General features: G+C 42.8%; 1 protein-coding gene across 18 annotated transcripts in view; it reads right to left on the reverse strand.

Moving 5' to 3' along the window:
* Positions 1-13,616, reverse strand: part of SMAD1 (SMAD family member 1) — an 83,581-nt gene that overhangs the window by 34,427 nt on the left and 35,538 nt on the right. For 17 of the 18 annotated variants that reach the window (XM_086346532.1, XM_086346515.1, XM_086346516.1 and 14 more), the window contains one exon: positions 12,923-13,499. In XM_086346532.1, coding sequence (XP_086202658.1) covers positions 12,923-13,322 — 400 coding nt within the window. In that variant the 5' untranslated portion in view covers positions 13,323-13,499. Of the gene's footprint in view, positions 1-2,801; positions 2,823-12,922; positions 13,500-13,616 lie in introns of those variants that run through there. The other variant, XM_086346534.1, reaches the window with a different exon arrangement.

Consider the following 13,616-nt stretch of genomic DNA (forward strand, 5'->3'; position numbering starts at 1 on the left):
TGGAGTGCCACAGTCCATGGGGTCACAAAGAGTCGGACACAATTTAGCGACTGAAGAACAGTAACAATCCTCATAACAACGCTGACCTAGGGTGAATACTGAGGTAGAGACTACCTAACTTGCCCATGAATATACAACCAGGCAGGAGTGGAGACAGGTAGTCTCTTGATGTTGCTCAGGTCAGTTTTAACAAGTTCCTGGGCTCTGGTCAGCCCTGGCCTAGTGGGCCTGAGCATCTATCGGCTGCTATTGATATGGAAATGGTCATTCCCCAGGTGTCACAGCAGGCAGTCATTTGTAATTGCAGCAGCATGCAATCAGTTCTTATTCTGAGATCAAATTTGATTGTTAAATATATTCCAGGAAACAGACACTTGTTATCTAATGATGAAGACTGACTGATGGGAAATAAATACCAATAAAACCTCCAGAAACATCTGAAGCACAGGTGTAGACTCTCAGTTTACCATTTTTTGTTTAGTCACTCAGTCGTGTCTGACTCTTTTTGATCCCATGGACTGCAGCATGCCAGGCTTCCCTGTCCTTCACCATCTCCCAGAGCTTACTCAAACTCACGTCCATGAGTCGGTGATGCCATCCAACCATCTCATTCTCTGTCGTCCCCTTCTCCTCCTGCCTTCAATCTTTCCCAGCATCAGGGTCTTCTCCAGTGAATCAGCTCTTCCCATCAGGTGGCCAAAGTATTTGAGCTTCAGTATCAGTTCTTCTAATGAATATTCAGGGTTGATTTCCTTTAGAACTGACTGATTTGATCTATCAATCCCAAACTCAAGCAGCTGGTGCACATATTTTGGATTAAATCCTCTGCCACTGAAAATTTTGGATACCTTTCTCCTTTGTCAAAGAAAGAAAACTGGCTGAGTGTGGGGAATGACTCCTTTAGGGAAGCAGCAGTGTGCTGAGTGGCAGCATGGACTTTGTGGTTAGACTTCAACTACAAAGTTGAAGTTTGAATGCCGCCTCGCCCCTTAAAGCCACGTGACACAACAGCAGCTCAGAGGCCCAGCTGCTTGGCATCTCTCTGCACCTCTTACAGCTGAGGTCAGGAGGAAATGAGCATGCACGTGAGTCCATGAGCATGGTGCTTGGCACATAAAAAGCAGCTGTTTTAATTTTTATTGCTGTTATTAATACCATAAATATTGCCCCTGGAATAACACAGATCTGAACTGCACAGATCCACAATCATGGAATACCTCCCCCCCCCATCCGCAAAGGCTTCCCTGGTGGCTCAGACGGTAAAGCGTCTGCCTGCAATGCGGGAGACATGGGTTCGATTCCTGGGTTGGGAAGATCCCCTGGAGAAGGAAATGGCAATCCACTCCAGCACTCTTGCCTGGAAAATCCCATGGACGGAAGAGCCTGATAGGCTACAGTCCATGGGGTCGAGAAGAGTCGGACACGACTGAGCGACTTCACTTTACTTCAAATATGTACTACATGATCTTCAGGTGGTTGAATCCCATATTGCAAAACCGTGGACATGGAGGCCTGACTTTAAATTCATACATGGATTTTCCACAGTGTGGAGGGCTCTAAACTCCGAGTTGTTCATTAATCAACTGTACTATAGTTTTCTGAAGAATGTGTTTGGTGAAAAACGTAACATTACGAATTTTGTTCTTCTTCTGAAGAAGATGTGCACAGAAGTTATGCTCTTTGTATCACTGTTTCAGCCACATTTAACGTTCCCAGAGTGCAGAAAGCCTGTTCACGTGCATGATTTAATCCTCAGCATGACCTTGGAAGGTAGATATTATCACTCCCCATTTCACAGGTTAGCAAACACAAGCTCAAAGAGGAGAAGGAACCAGCCCAAGGTCAAAATTACCAAGTGCCAAATTTTAGTCCAAGCCTTCTGACCCGAGTTTCTATCCCACCACATTTTAACCTTACAACTACAGAGAAGTATCTCCTTTAACAGTTCCCATTTGTCCTGAATTTCCTAGAGAACTCCACATCTACCAGTCAGCGTTCTCCTGTCAGCAACAGCCCTCCTCTCTCATTTATTGTTGTTTAGTCACTGAGTCGTGTCCAACTCTTTGTAACCCCAGGGACTGTAGCCTGCCAGGCTCCTCTGTCCGTGAGATTTCCCAGGCAAGAATACTGGAGTAGGTTGCCCTTTCCTCCTCTAGGGGATCTTCCTGACCCAGAGAGCGAAACTGCGTCTGCTGCATCTCCTGCATTGGCAGGCGGATTCTTCACCACTGAGCCACCTGGGAAGCCCTCTCCCTCAGTCGTTATCAGCTTGGATCCCTGTTTTTTTCCTCCAGTGGCTGATAATTCATTTCTGACCTTAATTATCTTGTTGGTTGTACTATCTGCTTTAGCCAGGAACAGCCAATTCAAGCTGACCCGAGTCCTTAGGACATGTTCCCATCGGTCTTCTCTTTGAAAAATAATTCATTTTAACATCAGCTGTTCTTTTTCCTATTGAAAAGCTGTAGTTAGATGTTTCAAAAGCACTTGCCCACAACTCTTTCCTAACTTGACCACTGTACCTAAATACCTGTTCAGAAACCAACACAACACTGTAAAGCAATTTTCCTACAATTAAAAAAAAGTGTTTTTAATGTTTTCTTTAAACAAACAAACAAAAAACCTGTCCAATACAGCACCATACCCTGGAGACATTTTTTACATGCTTGAAGAAACAACACCATTACAGAAAAAATACCGCTGAGTCTGCTACAGAGCTAGCTAGATGGAATTATAGGGAAACATACAGGAAAAAACACACAAGGCAATTAATTTCACTCTGTTGTCATATGTATGTTTACCTTCAGTTTACAGAAAGCCGCCCAAATAATACTCAAGAGTCACAGTCTCTCCTTTTGCCTTTTCCTGACTGAAGATCCCACCCAGGCAAGTGGGCAGGTGGTCGGGTGATGTGTGACCATGTGAGCCATACCCTTAACTCAGATAAGAAACGGCTGCTTTGTGAGAGACAGCAGGGACCTGAGAACAGCAGCATCTCAGAGAGCTGCTTTGGAAATGACATCATGATGTAGTAGGATGTAAACCTCATCTTGCATTGTGAGGTCTGTTAAATGGATTCCAGAGCATAAAAACAAGCATTTAAAGAATGGGTGGGGGCAGAGGTCAGAACTTACGTGGTGGAAAGACTGTGCTTCCAATGCAAGGAATGGGTTTGAGGGCTTCTCAGGTGGTGCTAGTGGTAAAAAACCCACCTGCCAATGCAGGAGACTTAAGAGATGGGGGTTTGATCCCTGGGTTGGGCAGATTCCTTGGAGGAAGGACTGGCAACCCACTCCAGTATTCTTGCCTGGAAAATCCCATGGACACAGGAGCCTGGCGGACTACAGTCCATAGGGCTGCAAAGGGTTGGACATGACGGAAGCGACTTAGCATGCACACAGGGAACTAAGATCCTACATGCCCACTGGTGAGGTCAAAAATAAATAAATAATTTTTAAAAAAACTTTTAATTAAAAAAAAAAGTCTACTCCTCACATAGCTAATAAAGCAAAGCTAAAAACAAAAAAAAAAAGAAAAGAAAAGAAAAATAAAGAACTAACCAGGGGAGAAAAATGCCAAACAGTCCGTTGTGGATCTAAATCTCTATTTAAACAAAGTCTCTGGTTCCAGATTTCTTCCTTTCTCAGAGAGGCGAACATTACTTCTAGTTATACAACCCATGTGGCCCGTACCAGTGTCATGACGAGCAGACTGAATGGAATGTTCAAGGGCAGGCTTCGGTGCTGAAGCTCACGACAATGGAGAAGCTCAGTTGAGGGCACTGGTAATTAGGAAGGTGAAATGGGTTTAACGGACAGTTTCAGGCCCTTAACACATCTTCACCCACAGGGAAGAACTGCTGTCGACGTCGTGAGTGCCTAGACCAGACTAAACGCAGGGGAAGCAAGTGTGCAGCCTTTCAAACCAGTCCCGAGACCAGCATCTAACAGTGCCACGCTAGCAAATTAACAAAATTTGTTTTTTAGTTCTCCTTTTCTCCAGGCCCTCTTGAGATTTTTAACACAGTAGTCAGGGTAGCCTCCAGCTGCCAGAAGTCCCTTAGCCCTGCTCTGTAAACCTCCACTCTTTCCTTCCCTATCTCCTCCCCAAACAAATCTCGTTTTTCCAAATATCAGGGCTGAGGTCTGATGATTTGGCTAACTCAGGGTTGTCAGGCATGATGCTGGGCCATTTGAGAAATCACTGCATTTGAGAGTAGAAAAAGGCAAAGAGATGGGACAGTTTCAGGAGAAAGAAATGTCCAGTCTTTTCTTTGAAGCTTTGAACATCTAATACCAAGGAGGCTGAAAGTAAAACCAAGAGAATCAGCCTGAGATCATTACAAAAGCCAACCTTCCCCCTCATTTCTCTCACTTTTCAAGGGTCCATCAAGAGCCTAAGGCGCTACAGCAACCGAGGGCAAGTCACCTGCAGCGTCCCCACCACAACCACACAGAACACTCCCAGGCCCACAAGAAATTGCTGTTTGAGGAGGAGCCACACGTGGGGATCAAAAGCCCCAACACACTACTCACAGGTCTCAACGTCAGTTCACCCCAAGCTAGTCTTGGAAGTTATGAGCTAGGCTTTTCCTTTTGATTGAAAACGTTACTACCTCACAACTGCAATCAGGGAACTACTTTATTACAACTGTTTCTCTGTGGTTTTCAAAATTGCTTTTCCATCAGCCTTGGTTCTTTGAGAGTGTGCTTGGTTTTTCATAGCTGCTGGCTGGCTAGTTTCCTACACTGTAGGAGCAACAATGCAACGGTGATGAACCTTGAGTGAATCCAAAAGGTCTGAATGTATCTCCTCTAGCCCACCTAATTGTTGCACAGACAGAAAAGGAATGAAGTAGAGGATAATGGCCAGGAAAACCAAAGTATGAGCAAGATGCTTTGTATAATCTGTGGATCACAGTCTTAAAATTTCAAGTTGGGAAAGATCTGGCAATAAAAAAACTCTACCCAGAAACAAGTCACATAATAATTATCTAGATATCTGCTTCAACTTATGTAATTTATGTACTTTTATATTTTATATACAAATAATACATAGTAACTGCTAATGCTTACCATGAGTTCATCCATTCATAAATAACACAAAGCCAGTGCCCCAAATTACGCACTAAGAACAGCTGCTCAAGGAAAGAAGAAAAGAGCAAAATAATAAACTTCATATTTTGTCTTGGATTTAAGATAAAGGAACCCACTAAGAGATCTGGGTATAAAGTCCTACACACGATTACATTACTTCATCCGTTTCTAATAAAACTGCAGATGACAGTGATGAAATTATCAGACACAAGCCATATGCCAATGATAATATAGGGGAAAAAAGTTTGCCATCTAAAGTCCATGTCCACTTGGCTGTGCCTTGAGCTTGGATGGAAGCAGTGGTAGCGAAATGCTTTTGCGAAACAAAACTTCCACACAGATGGGAGAATAGAGCCCTGAGAATAGAGACTAGATGGAAAAGGAACTGCAAAGTCTGAGGACACCGTTCTTGCCTCAAGGATCCCCTCCAGCAGGAAGTCTCTGCAAACTGCCTCAGTGGCTCTCACCCACCATCCACCCTCAGGCACAAATGCTCTACAACCTTTAACGCACTTTTCCTTCATCTCAGGGTCATACACATCTCTCTCCCACACCCAAAGTAGGAGCAAAGCATCCAGCCTAGGACTGCACACACACAGTAACTCTGCACGGCAGCACATCTGTATCACAGCCACCCCTGGAACACACATGTGTTGATTTTCCTTAGTCTTGACCTTATGAAGTTTTTTTCCCCCTAGCCTACTTTATTAGTAATACTCTCTACTGTTCTATAAGTCTCCTCGTAAACTGATTTAAATCCTTTGTACAATGAAATATACACAGACACACGTTAATACACATATATCTGAACCACCACGCAGACTGGAACACAATGTCCGACGCATTAGAGTCAGGTGAGCTGAGCTCTATGGCCACCTCAGGCTTGTAAGAGTTGGCTGTGTCCCCCATACACACTTGCATCATTCAATTTAGCACACTGTGCTGTACGCACGTGCCTGTCTTTCCTGTGTGTGTGTGTGTTTTAATCGCTCAGTCGTCTCTGACTCTTTGCAGCCCACGGACTGTAGCCTTCCAGGCTTCTCTGCCCATGGGATTCTCTAGGCAAGAATACTGGAGTGGGTTGCCATTCTCTTCTCCGGGGACCCAGGGATTGAACCTGGCTCTCCTGCACTGCTGGCAGATTCTTTACGGTCTTTCTGGGGCAGACTCAGTTCCTGGGGAGTTGTACATGAATTGTAGATGTTTGAGTGAAAAGAAATTTCCTTTCTTTTTTTTTTACAAGGACCATTTTAAAAGTCTTTATTGAATTAGTTACAATATTGCTTCTATTTGAGTTTTTTTTTTTTTTTTTTTTCATGGGGTGTTGATGGTTAATTTTGTGTGTTACTTTGAGCTAAAGGATGATCAGAGAACTGGTGAAACAGTACTTCTTGCTGTGTCTTTGAGGCTGTCTCCAGAGGACAGAAGCATTTGAAATGACAGACAGAGTAAGGAAGACCACCCTTGCCAATGTGAGTGGGCTGCACCCAAATGCTGATTGCCAGCAAAAAGCCTGGAGCACCTGTCTTCTCCTGCCCTCGGATACTAGTGCTCCTGGTTCCCAGGCTGCTGGACTAAAACTGGGATTTCACTAAGCGCCTGCCTGGCTCCTCAGCTTGCAGACAGTGGACTGTGGGACTTCTTGGCCTCCACGCTCATGTGAGCCAACGTCCATAATAAATCTATAACAGATATTAGACTTCTTTTTAAACCTTTAAAAATCTATTTGGAGGGGGGCATGCCATGCAGCTTGTGGGATCTTAGGTTCCCCAACCAGGGACTGAACCCAGGCCCTCATCACAAAGTACTGAATCCTAACCACTGGACCACCAGGGAAGCACCAATAGTAGACTTATTAGTAGGATAATTAATAAACTTTTAAATTTAATAGGATCTTATAAATACATAGGATCTATATCTATCCTATTGGTTCTGATTCTCTGGAGAACACTGACTACAATGCACAGGTCATAAAGCTTTAATTTTTATAGTTGATATTATTGATAGTTAATCCCAAATCTTCACAACTGCTTCTAACTGCTTCTGCTTCTAACTGCTGTATCTTGGTATCTGGCTTACAGCTTCAGTTACCAGACTCCTAGATATCCACATCACTCAGATAAACTTGGAGGAAGAGTCAATACTTCCCCCCTACCCTTCCCCATCCTCCAAATGGATATACTAATACAAGACTGTAAAAAAAGGCACTTTAATTACATAGAGGTTTTTGTCATCATTGGCTCAAGAAAAATCACATTAACAACATGAAGAAATGCATTAAAATTTTTGATTCTATTTTTGAATATTAATTTTATTAAATCTTGAGCCTTCAGTATACATCTTTTTAATATTCTGTGTGACAAAATGAAAGTACTCGCGGAGCACCTCTGCTGCCTGCCAGACACAACCATTTGTCTTGAGGAGGGGCGCTCAGGTGACTCATTCAAGACCAGCTGCTGCTTTCAGGGATCACCGTGTTTAGATTCAGATAATGGCAGGTTCACATGCAGCTGTGAGAAGTAACAGAGAACTCCTGTCTACCCTGTACCCAGTACCCTCCAATGGTAACAGCCTGCAAAACTAGAACAGGATCAGTCACGACACTGACATAGACACAGCCAAGACACAGAACCCTTCCATCCACCCAAGGGCGCCTCCCCCACGCTGCCTCTTACAGCCACGCCCACTCCCCTTCAGATCCCAGTAACCACCGATGCACTGTCCATTTCTAAGATTTTAAGGCAAAATTTACGGAGCTAGGAACTACCGGTGACTGAGGCAGCCAAAGGGGCAAACGTTGCAGTCAGTCAACAGATGAAGAAGATTTTAGGTGAATTCTGAAGAGGATTTTAGGTGAATTTTAAACGGCTGGGAGCTATGATGCTGAAAATGAAAGAAGCACCAACCAGGAAGCGAACACCAGGGTGTTACTTGAGAGATCCAAATCAAAATTGAAATGTCAGAATTTCAAGCTCAGATTCGATATGGCCTTTGAAGTTCAAAGTACAGAAGATAATTCTCAGGAATCACATGAAAAACATTAAAAAAGGAAAAAAAAAAATGACAGGAAATCTCCACGAAGGCATTTTAATGGCGGCAGAGAGCAACAGAATGGCTTTTCACTTCACAGCGAGACGACTGACTTCATCACGTCAGCATTTTCTTTGGTCAAGAAAAAGAAGACCGCCATTTAACCCAACCACTAATAAGTAGCCTGGACTCTAAAGACTACCGAAGGTCCAAGTAAACAGCCGCCTGTTACATCATCAGCAGGGTCAGAGTCTTCAGAAGCCGCAAGAACTTCCTCTTTCCTATAACTGTCCACACACTTGCAGACAAGTCTTATTGCTTTCTATCAATACTTTTCCCAAAGATGCATGTTTCATTAATGGCCAAGTTACTCTGGACCTTGGTGCTAGCTCTGGTAAGTACTTACAAAAAAAGAACAAAAGAAATTAGTTGCTCAGCTGTGTCCAACTCTTTGTGACACCATGGACTGCTAGCCCGCCAGGCTCCTCTGCCCATGGGATTCTCCAGGCAAGAATACTGGAGTGGGTTGCCATGCCTCCTCCAGGGGATCTTCCCAAACCCAGGGAATGAACCTGGGTATCCTGCATTGCAGACAGATTCTTTACCATCTGAACCACCAGGAAAGCCCCAAAGGTTCTTGCCTCTCACACCCTATCCCATTGTTTTTTTTTTTTTTTAATTTATTTATTTATTATTGAAGGATAATTGCGTTACAGAATTTTGCTGTTTTCTGTCAAACCACAAAATAAATCAGCCACAGGTAAATCCCATTGTTAACTGTGATGAATACAAGTGTTCCTATAACTTTTGGTTTCTTCCCCAGACCACTACAATTTTTAGACTCTTTTGCGTCTAAAAAAATCAAAACAAATGGCATAGGTTAAAGAAAAACAGCAGTTACTTAAATCCATTAAAATTCTTTTTGGCCAAAGAAACAGAGATAGTAAAAGATACCCAGAAGAACAATTAGAAAATGTCTATGGGTCAAATAACAAAGCATTCCTTTCTCCCCATCTACTCTCCCACCCCGCTAAAGACTCACTGTATCAGGATTCTAATCTTTATAAATATCAGCAGGAAGGGACATTCTAGAGCAAGCAAGTCAATTTTATACCCGTAACAAAATGCAACTTTCTAAATAAAGAGGGATTTCAAACTCTTAACTCATTAGCATCTCTTTTCAATAAGAGACCTCATCTTGTCAACTGGACTTGATGACTTGCCTGGAAACCAGTGGTTCTCACACTTTAAGCCTGAATCAGGATAACCTGGAGAGCCTGTCCAAACACAGACTGCTGGCCCCATCCCCAGAGTTTGATTCAGTAGGTCTGTGCAAGGATCTAAAAATATGCATTTCAACCAAGTTCCCAGGTGATGCCAATGCTGCTAGTCTGGGGACCACACACTTTGAAAAACCTCTGCTCTAAACCTTCCAGACACTTGCAGTTTCTCCTGGGTTTTCCTCCTGGGGTCTCAACAGGGGCCTTGGCAGAAAACAACAAATTTGGGAGACCTGATTAACTTATGCTTCAACTGCTGAACTGCTCTTTGAAATACTGTATCTGAAGTAAAACAGTTCAGAGGTAAAAAGAAGGTTTAAAGGAATGCAGTGCTGAGCTGTGCCTCTGCAGCTTAGAACTCCGCCTTGTTTCCCAGTTCGCAGAAACAGCCAGGAGTGTGCCCTGCCGCATGCCTGTGTAACTGGGAGTGTGTGGGGCTGAGGCCCCCCCGCACTTTGATTTAGTGGGGCTTTTCCCCCACAAAGTGCAGGGATTGCTTCATGGTGGTCTCTGAAAAAGTCCATTTGTTCTCAATCCTCTTCACAGTATGAAAAATATAAGGAAAATCCTGACATGTTCAAATTCACCAGATCTTGGCCTTGTAGTTTTGAGAACTGGTCTACATATGGCTCCCCAGATTCTTGGCTAAAGGGGAGGGGAGGATGAAGTGATATCCATAAAGTGTCAAAATGCCTTATTTTAGCTGGTTTTCCAACTCCTACCTGTCAAGTCTTTTACATGTAAATTATTCAGTTCAGTCGCTCAATTGTGTCCGACTCTGCAACCCCACAAACCACAGCACGCTAGGCCTCCCTGTCCATCACCAACTCCCAGAGTCCACCCAAACCCATGTCCATTGAGTCGGTGATGCCATCCAACCATCTCATCCTCTGTCATCCCCTTAATCTTTCCCAGCATCAGGGTCTTTAAATTATTAAGAGTAACAAAATCATTTCCGTATTAACTTTTAATATGTTTTAATATCCATCTAATGTCAGATAGTAATGGCAATGAAATGAAACAAAAGGGAAGATAATGGTCAGAGGGTACAAACAAACCAAAAACTCATCTGTCAAAAAAGAAAAAAATGGCCCAACAGAGAAATTAAAAATAGTGTTTGCCTTTAACATCAGACATGTACTGAATTGTGCTCACTATTAAAAGGAAAGATGTTAATTACACACGTGGTTCCTGCCATCTTGGAGCCTGATTTACTATCCTGCAAGAAGACCAAGGAGAAGGAGAGGAAATGAGGCATGTAGGAGGAGTGCATTCAAGTGTCCCCACGTGACTCAACCACACGAAGCGTGTGTGTGCTCAGTCACACTCAGCTCTTTGTGACCCCATGGACTGTGGCCCCCTAGGATCCTCTGTCCATGGGATTCTCTAGGCAAGAAGAATACTAGAGCCAGTTGCCATTTCCTTCTCCACAGGGTCTTCCCAACACAGGGACCAAACCTGTGTTTCTTGCATCTCCTGCATTGACAGGCAGGTTCTTTATCACTTACGTCACCAGGGAAGTACATGAAAGAATCAAGGTGGGAGAAGAAGCTGGCAAGGTAGGCGAGGACCAGAACACAAAGCTGTGTGTAAAGGAATGGGAAGCAGGAAGATGGCTAGAGCATGCATCCCAAAGAACACTCTCTGTAGTGCACTAGTCCCCCTGCAGGGGGCACCAGTCGGGAGGCAACTGCTGCTGCACAGGATGAAATGTCATAGGATCGAGGGAGAGGTCTGGAGAAAAATGATCCACAATGTTTTCTCAATACAGTTCTCAGTTGTCTGACACAAAGGTCACTTAATTTATAGGGACCTCAGTTTCACCGTTTGTAAAGTGGGATTAGAATCTTCCCTCTGTACCTCTTAAAGTTACTATGGGAATCAAAAAGCCATGTACCTGAATGACCCCTGTTGTATATATTATACATTAAAATTTACATCATGGTGGATATAACAAGCAGTAAAAGAATGTCTATATTACAACAAGGAGAATTCATCAAGATTGTTGGAAAAAATCAAATACAGTTCTAGCCATGAACACTGTAACAAAATGTAACTTTTAAAAGGATACAATAAAACCTGGTCATCTAGAAATACTGATAAATCTAAGAAAAGATGTGCAAGAACTTTCAAGGAGAAAACTTAAAAATCTAAATAAATTTAGAAAAATATTGTGCTCAAGAGCACAACTATGTCAATCCTTCCCCAAATGAAATCAATGAAATTCAAATAAAACCTCCTGAGGATTTTTCACAGGCCTTGACAAAGTAACCCTAAAGTATGTAATACAGAAATCACAAAACCATGATGTTGAATGAATACAGCAAGTTGTAGAAGGATACTCTAATATCACTGTATGATATCTTTAAATATACAAAATAACAGTATATCCTGTCAAGGATTCATACATATAAAACAACAGTAAAAAGCATGCCTGGGAATGATGTTCATCAAATCTGACCATCAAATTCAGAACAGTAGTTACTGAAGGCAACTGGGTGGTGGATACAAAGATGTTTATTATTCCCTTTTTAAATGGCATAAATATTCCATAAGAAACCAGAATGCTTTTTATTTGACAACCAGGTTATTATGGGATATAGCATAGTTCCCAAATACCAATCCAATAGCCTCTATCAACGCTATCTGGAGTACATGTTAAACATGGGTCAAAAAAAAAAAAAACCAAACACGGATCACTGGGCTCTGCCAGAATAAGAATTTCTGGGAGAGAGCCACATGAATCTAACACACAGCCTCATTTGGGAACACCTGGTAACCATCAGCTATTAATAACTAATCCATCAACAAATTTGATTCCAATCTGACGCTGAGATATTTAAGTGCCTGAGATTGCCTAGTCATTTTCCAGCTGATGCCACTGTCTAGAATGTGGACTCTAATTTAAGTCAAAACCAAGTAAATGTTAAAAGTATATCTTTTATTATGCTTCCTCCACCCCCTCCAAGGTCACACATGTAAAAACCAGGAGTATCTCATATAAAGTAATAGTATCAAATGATTCCACAGCAGAACATAATTCCTTCATATCCTCCACAGGGAGTATGCCATAGCAAAATTCTACTGGAGATGATAAAAAATGCTATTTTTAAGGATAAAGTGATATAAGTCACTGGCAACCATCCTCAAGTATGTAGACAGCAACATCATGCTTCTTTCCCGATTTTCTTCCCTTGCAATAAAAATCATAGCTAACTCTGTCTCGAGAAATGCACAGAACCAAAGAGAAACAAAAAATAAATTCAGCAAAAAAACAATTTATGAAAAGGTAGATGCATTAATGCCTCCATGACAGTTTTCACAGCCCTGCTCCTAAGAAATAAAGTTAACTAGAGACTATGCCGTTAGAACGTATGACCCTTTCAAGGACTGACTGACACGACTTTCCCCCTAATACTTAGAAATTACAACAACAACAAAAAAAACACGGAAAGGGACGATTTCGAGAAACAACACAAATCTGCTAAATGCGTCTACAGGAAAGGACTCACTCACCGGGGCTTTCTACTCGCTTATAGTGGTAGGGGTTGATGCACACCTCCTTCTGCTTGGAGCCGAAGGGAAACTCGCAGCACTCCAATGGTTTCAGTTCATGGTGGCTCTGAAGGTCGGGCCAGCGCCACACGCGGCAGTAGATGACGTGAGGCAGCCCCTTCCGGTGGGAGACCTGCAGTCTGCCGTCCAGGGAGCGGGGGATGGTGACGCAGTTGCTGGGCTGGCCCGGGCAGCTCAAGGCCTTTTCCAGTTCCTCCATGGCACCCTTCTTTTTCTTCAGTTTTTTCACCAAAGCATCAACAGCCTTCTCTGCCCATTTTTCTTCCTCGTCACCCTGTTTCCAGCCAAGAAGTCTCTTCACAGCTGGACTTGTGAAGGAAAATAAACTTGTCACATTCATGATGGCGCTACGCACGCTCCTTGAGGAGGGAGAAATATAGACGTCCCCAATGTGAAAGGACAGTGAAAGAGGCTTCACTTTATCTACATAAGATTCTCCTTAGCTTCTTTGTGCGGAGGTCCTGAAAAGTAGAAATGACCATTCCTGGTGTTTCCAAAAGGAACCCAAAGCGAGCACCTAGAAAAGAAAAAAGGGGAAAAGGTGTTTAAAATCATCTGTACCATAAAATCACAATTTATTAAACAATTACCATGGGCCAGGTATTTTTTTAAGTGATTTTATGTATTAGTGTCC

The sequence above is a fragment of the Bos grunniens genome, chromosome 17 (assembly GCF_055505025.1).
Source record: "Bos grunniens cultivar Pamir isolate PY7600 chromosome 17, Bosgru_T2T1.0, whole genome shotgun sequence".
In the NCBI taxonomy this organism is placed as follows: Eukaryota; Metazoa; Chordata; class Mammalia; order Artiodactyla; family Bovidae; genus Bos; species Bos grunniens.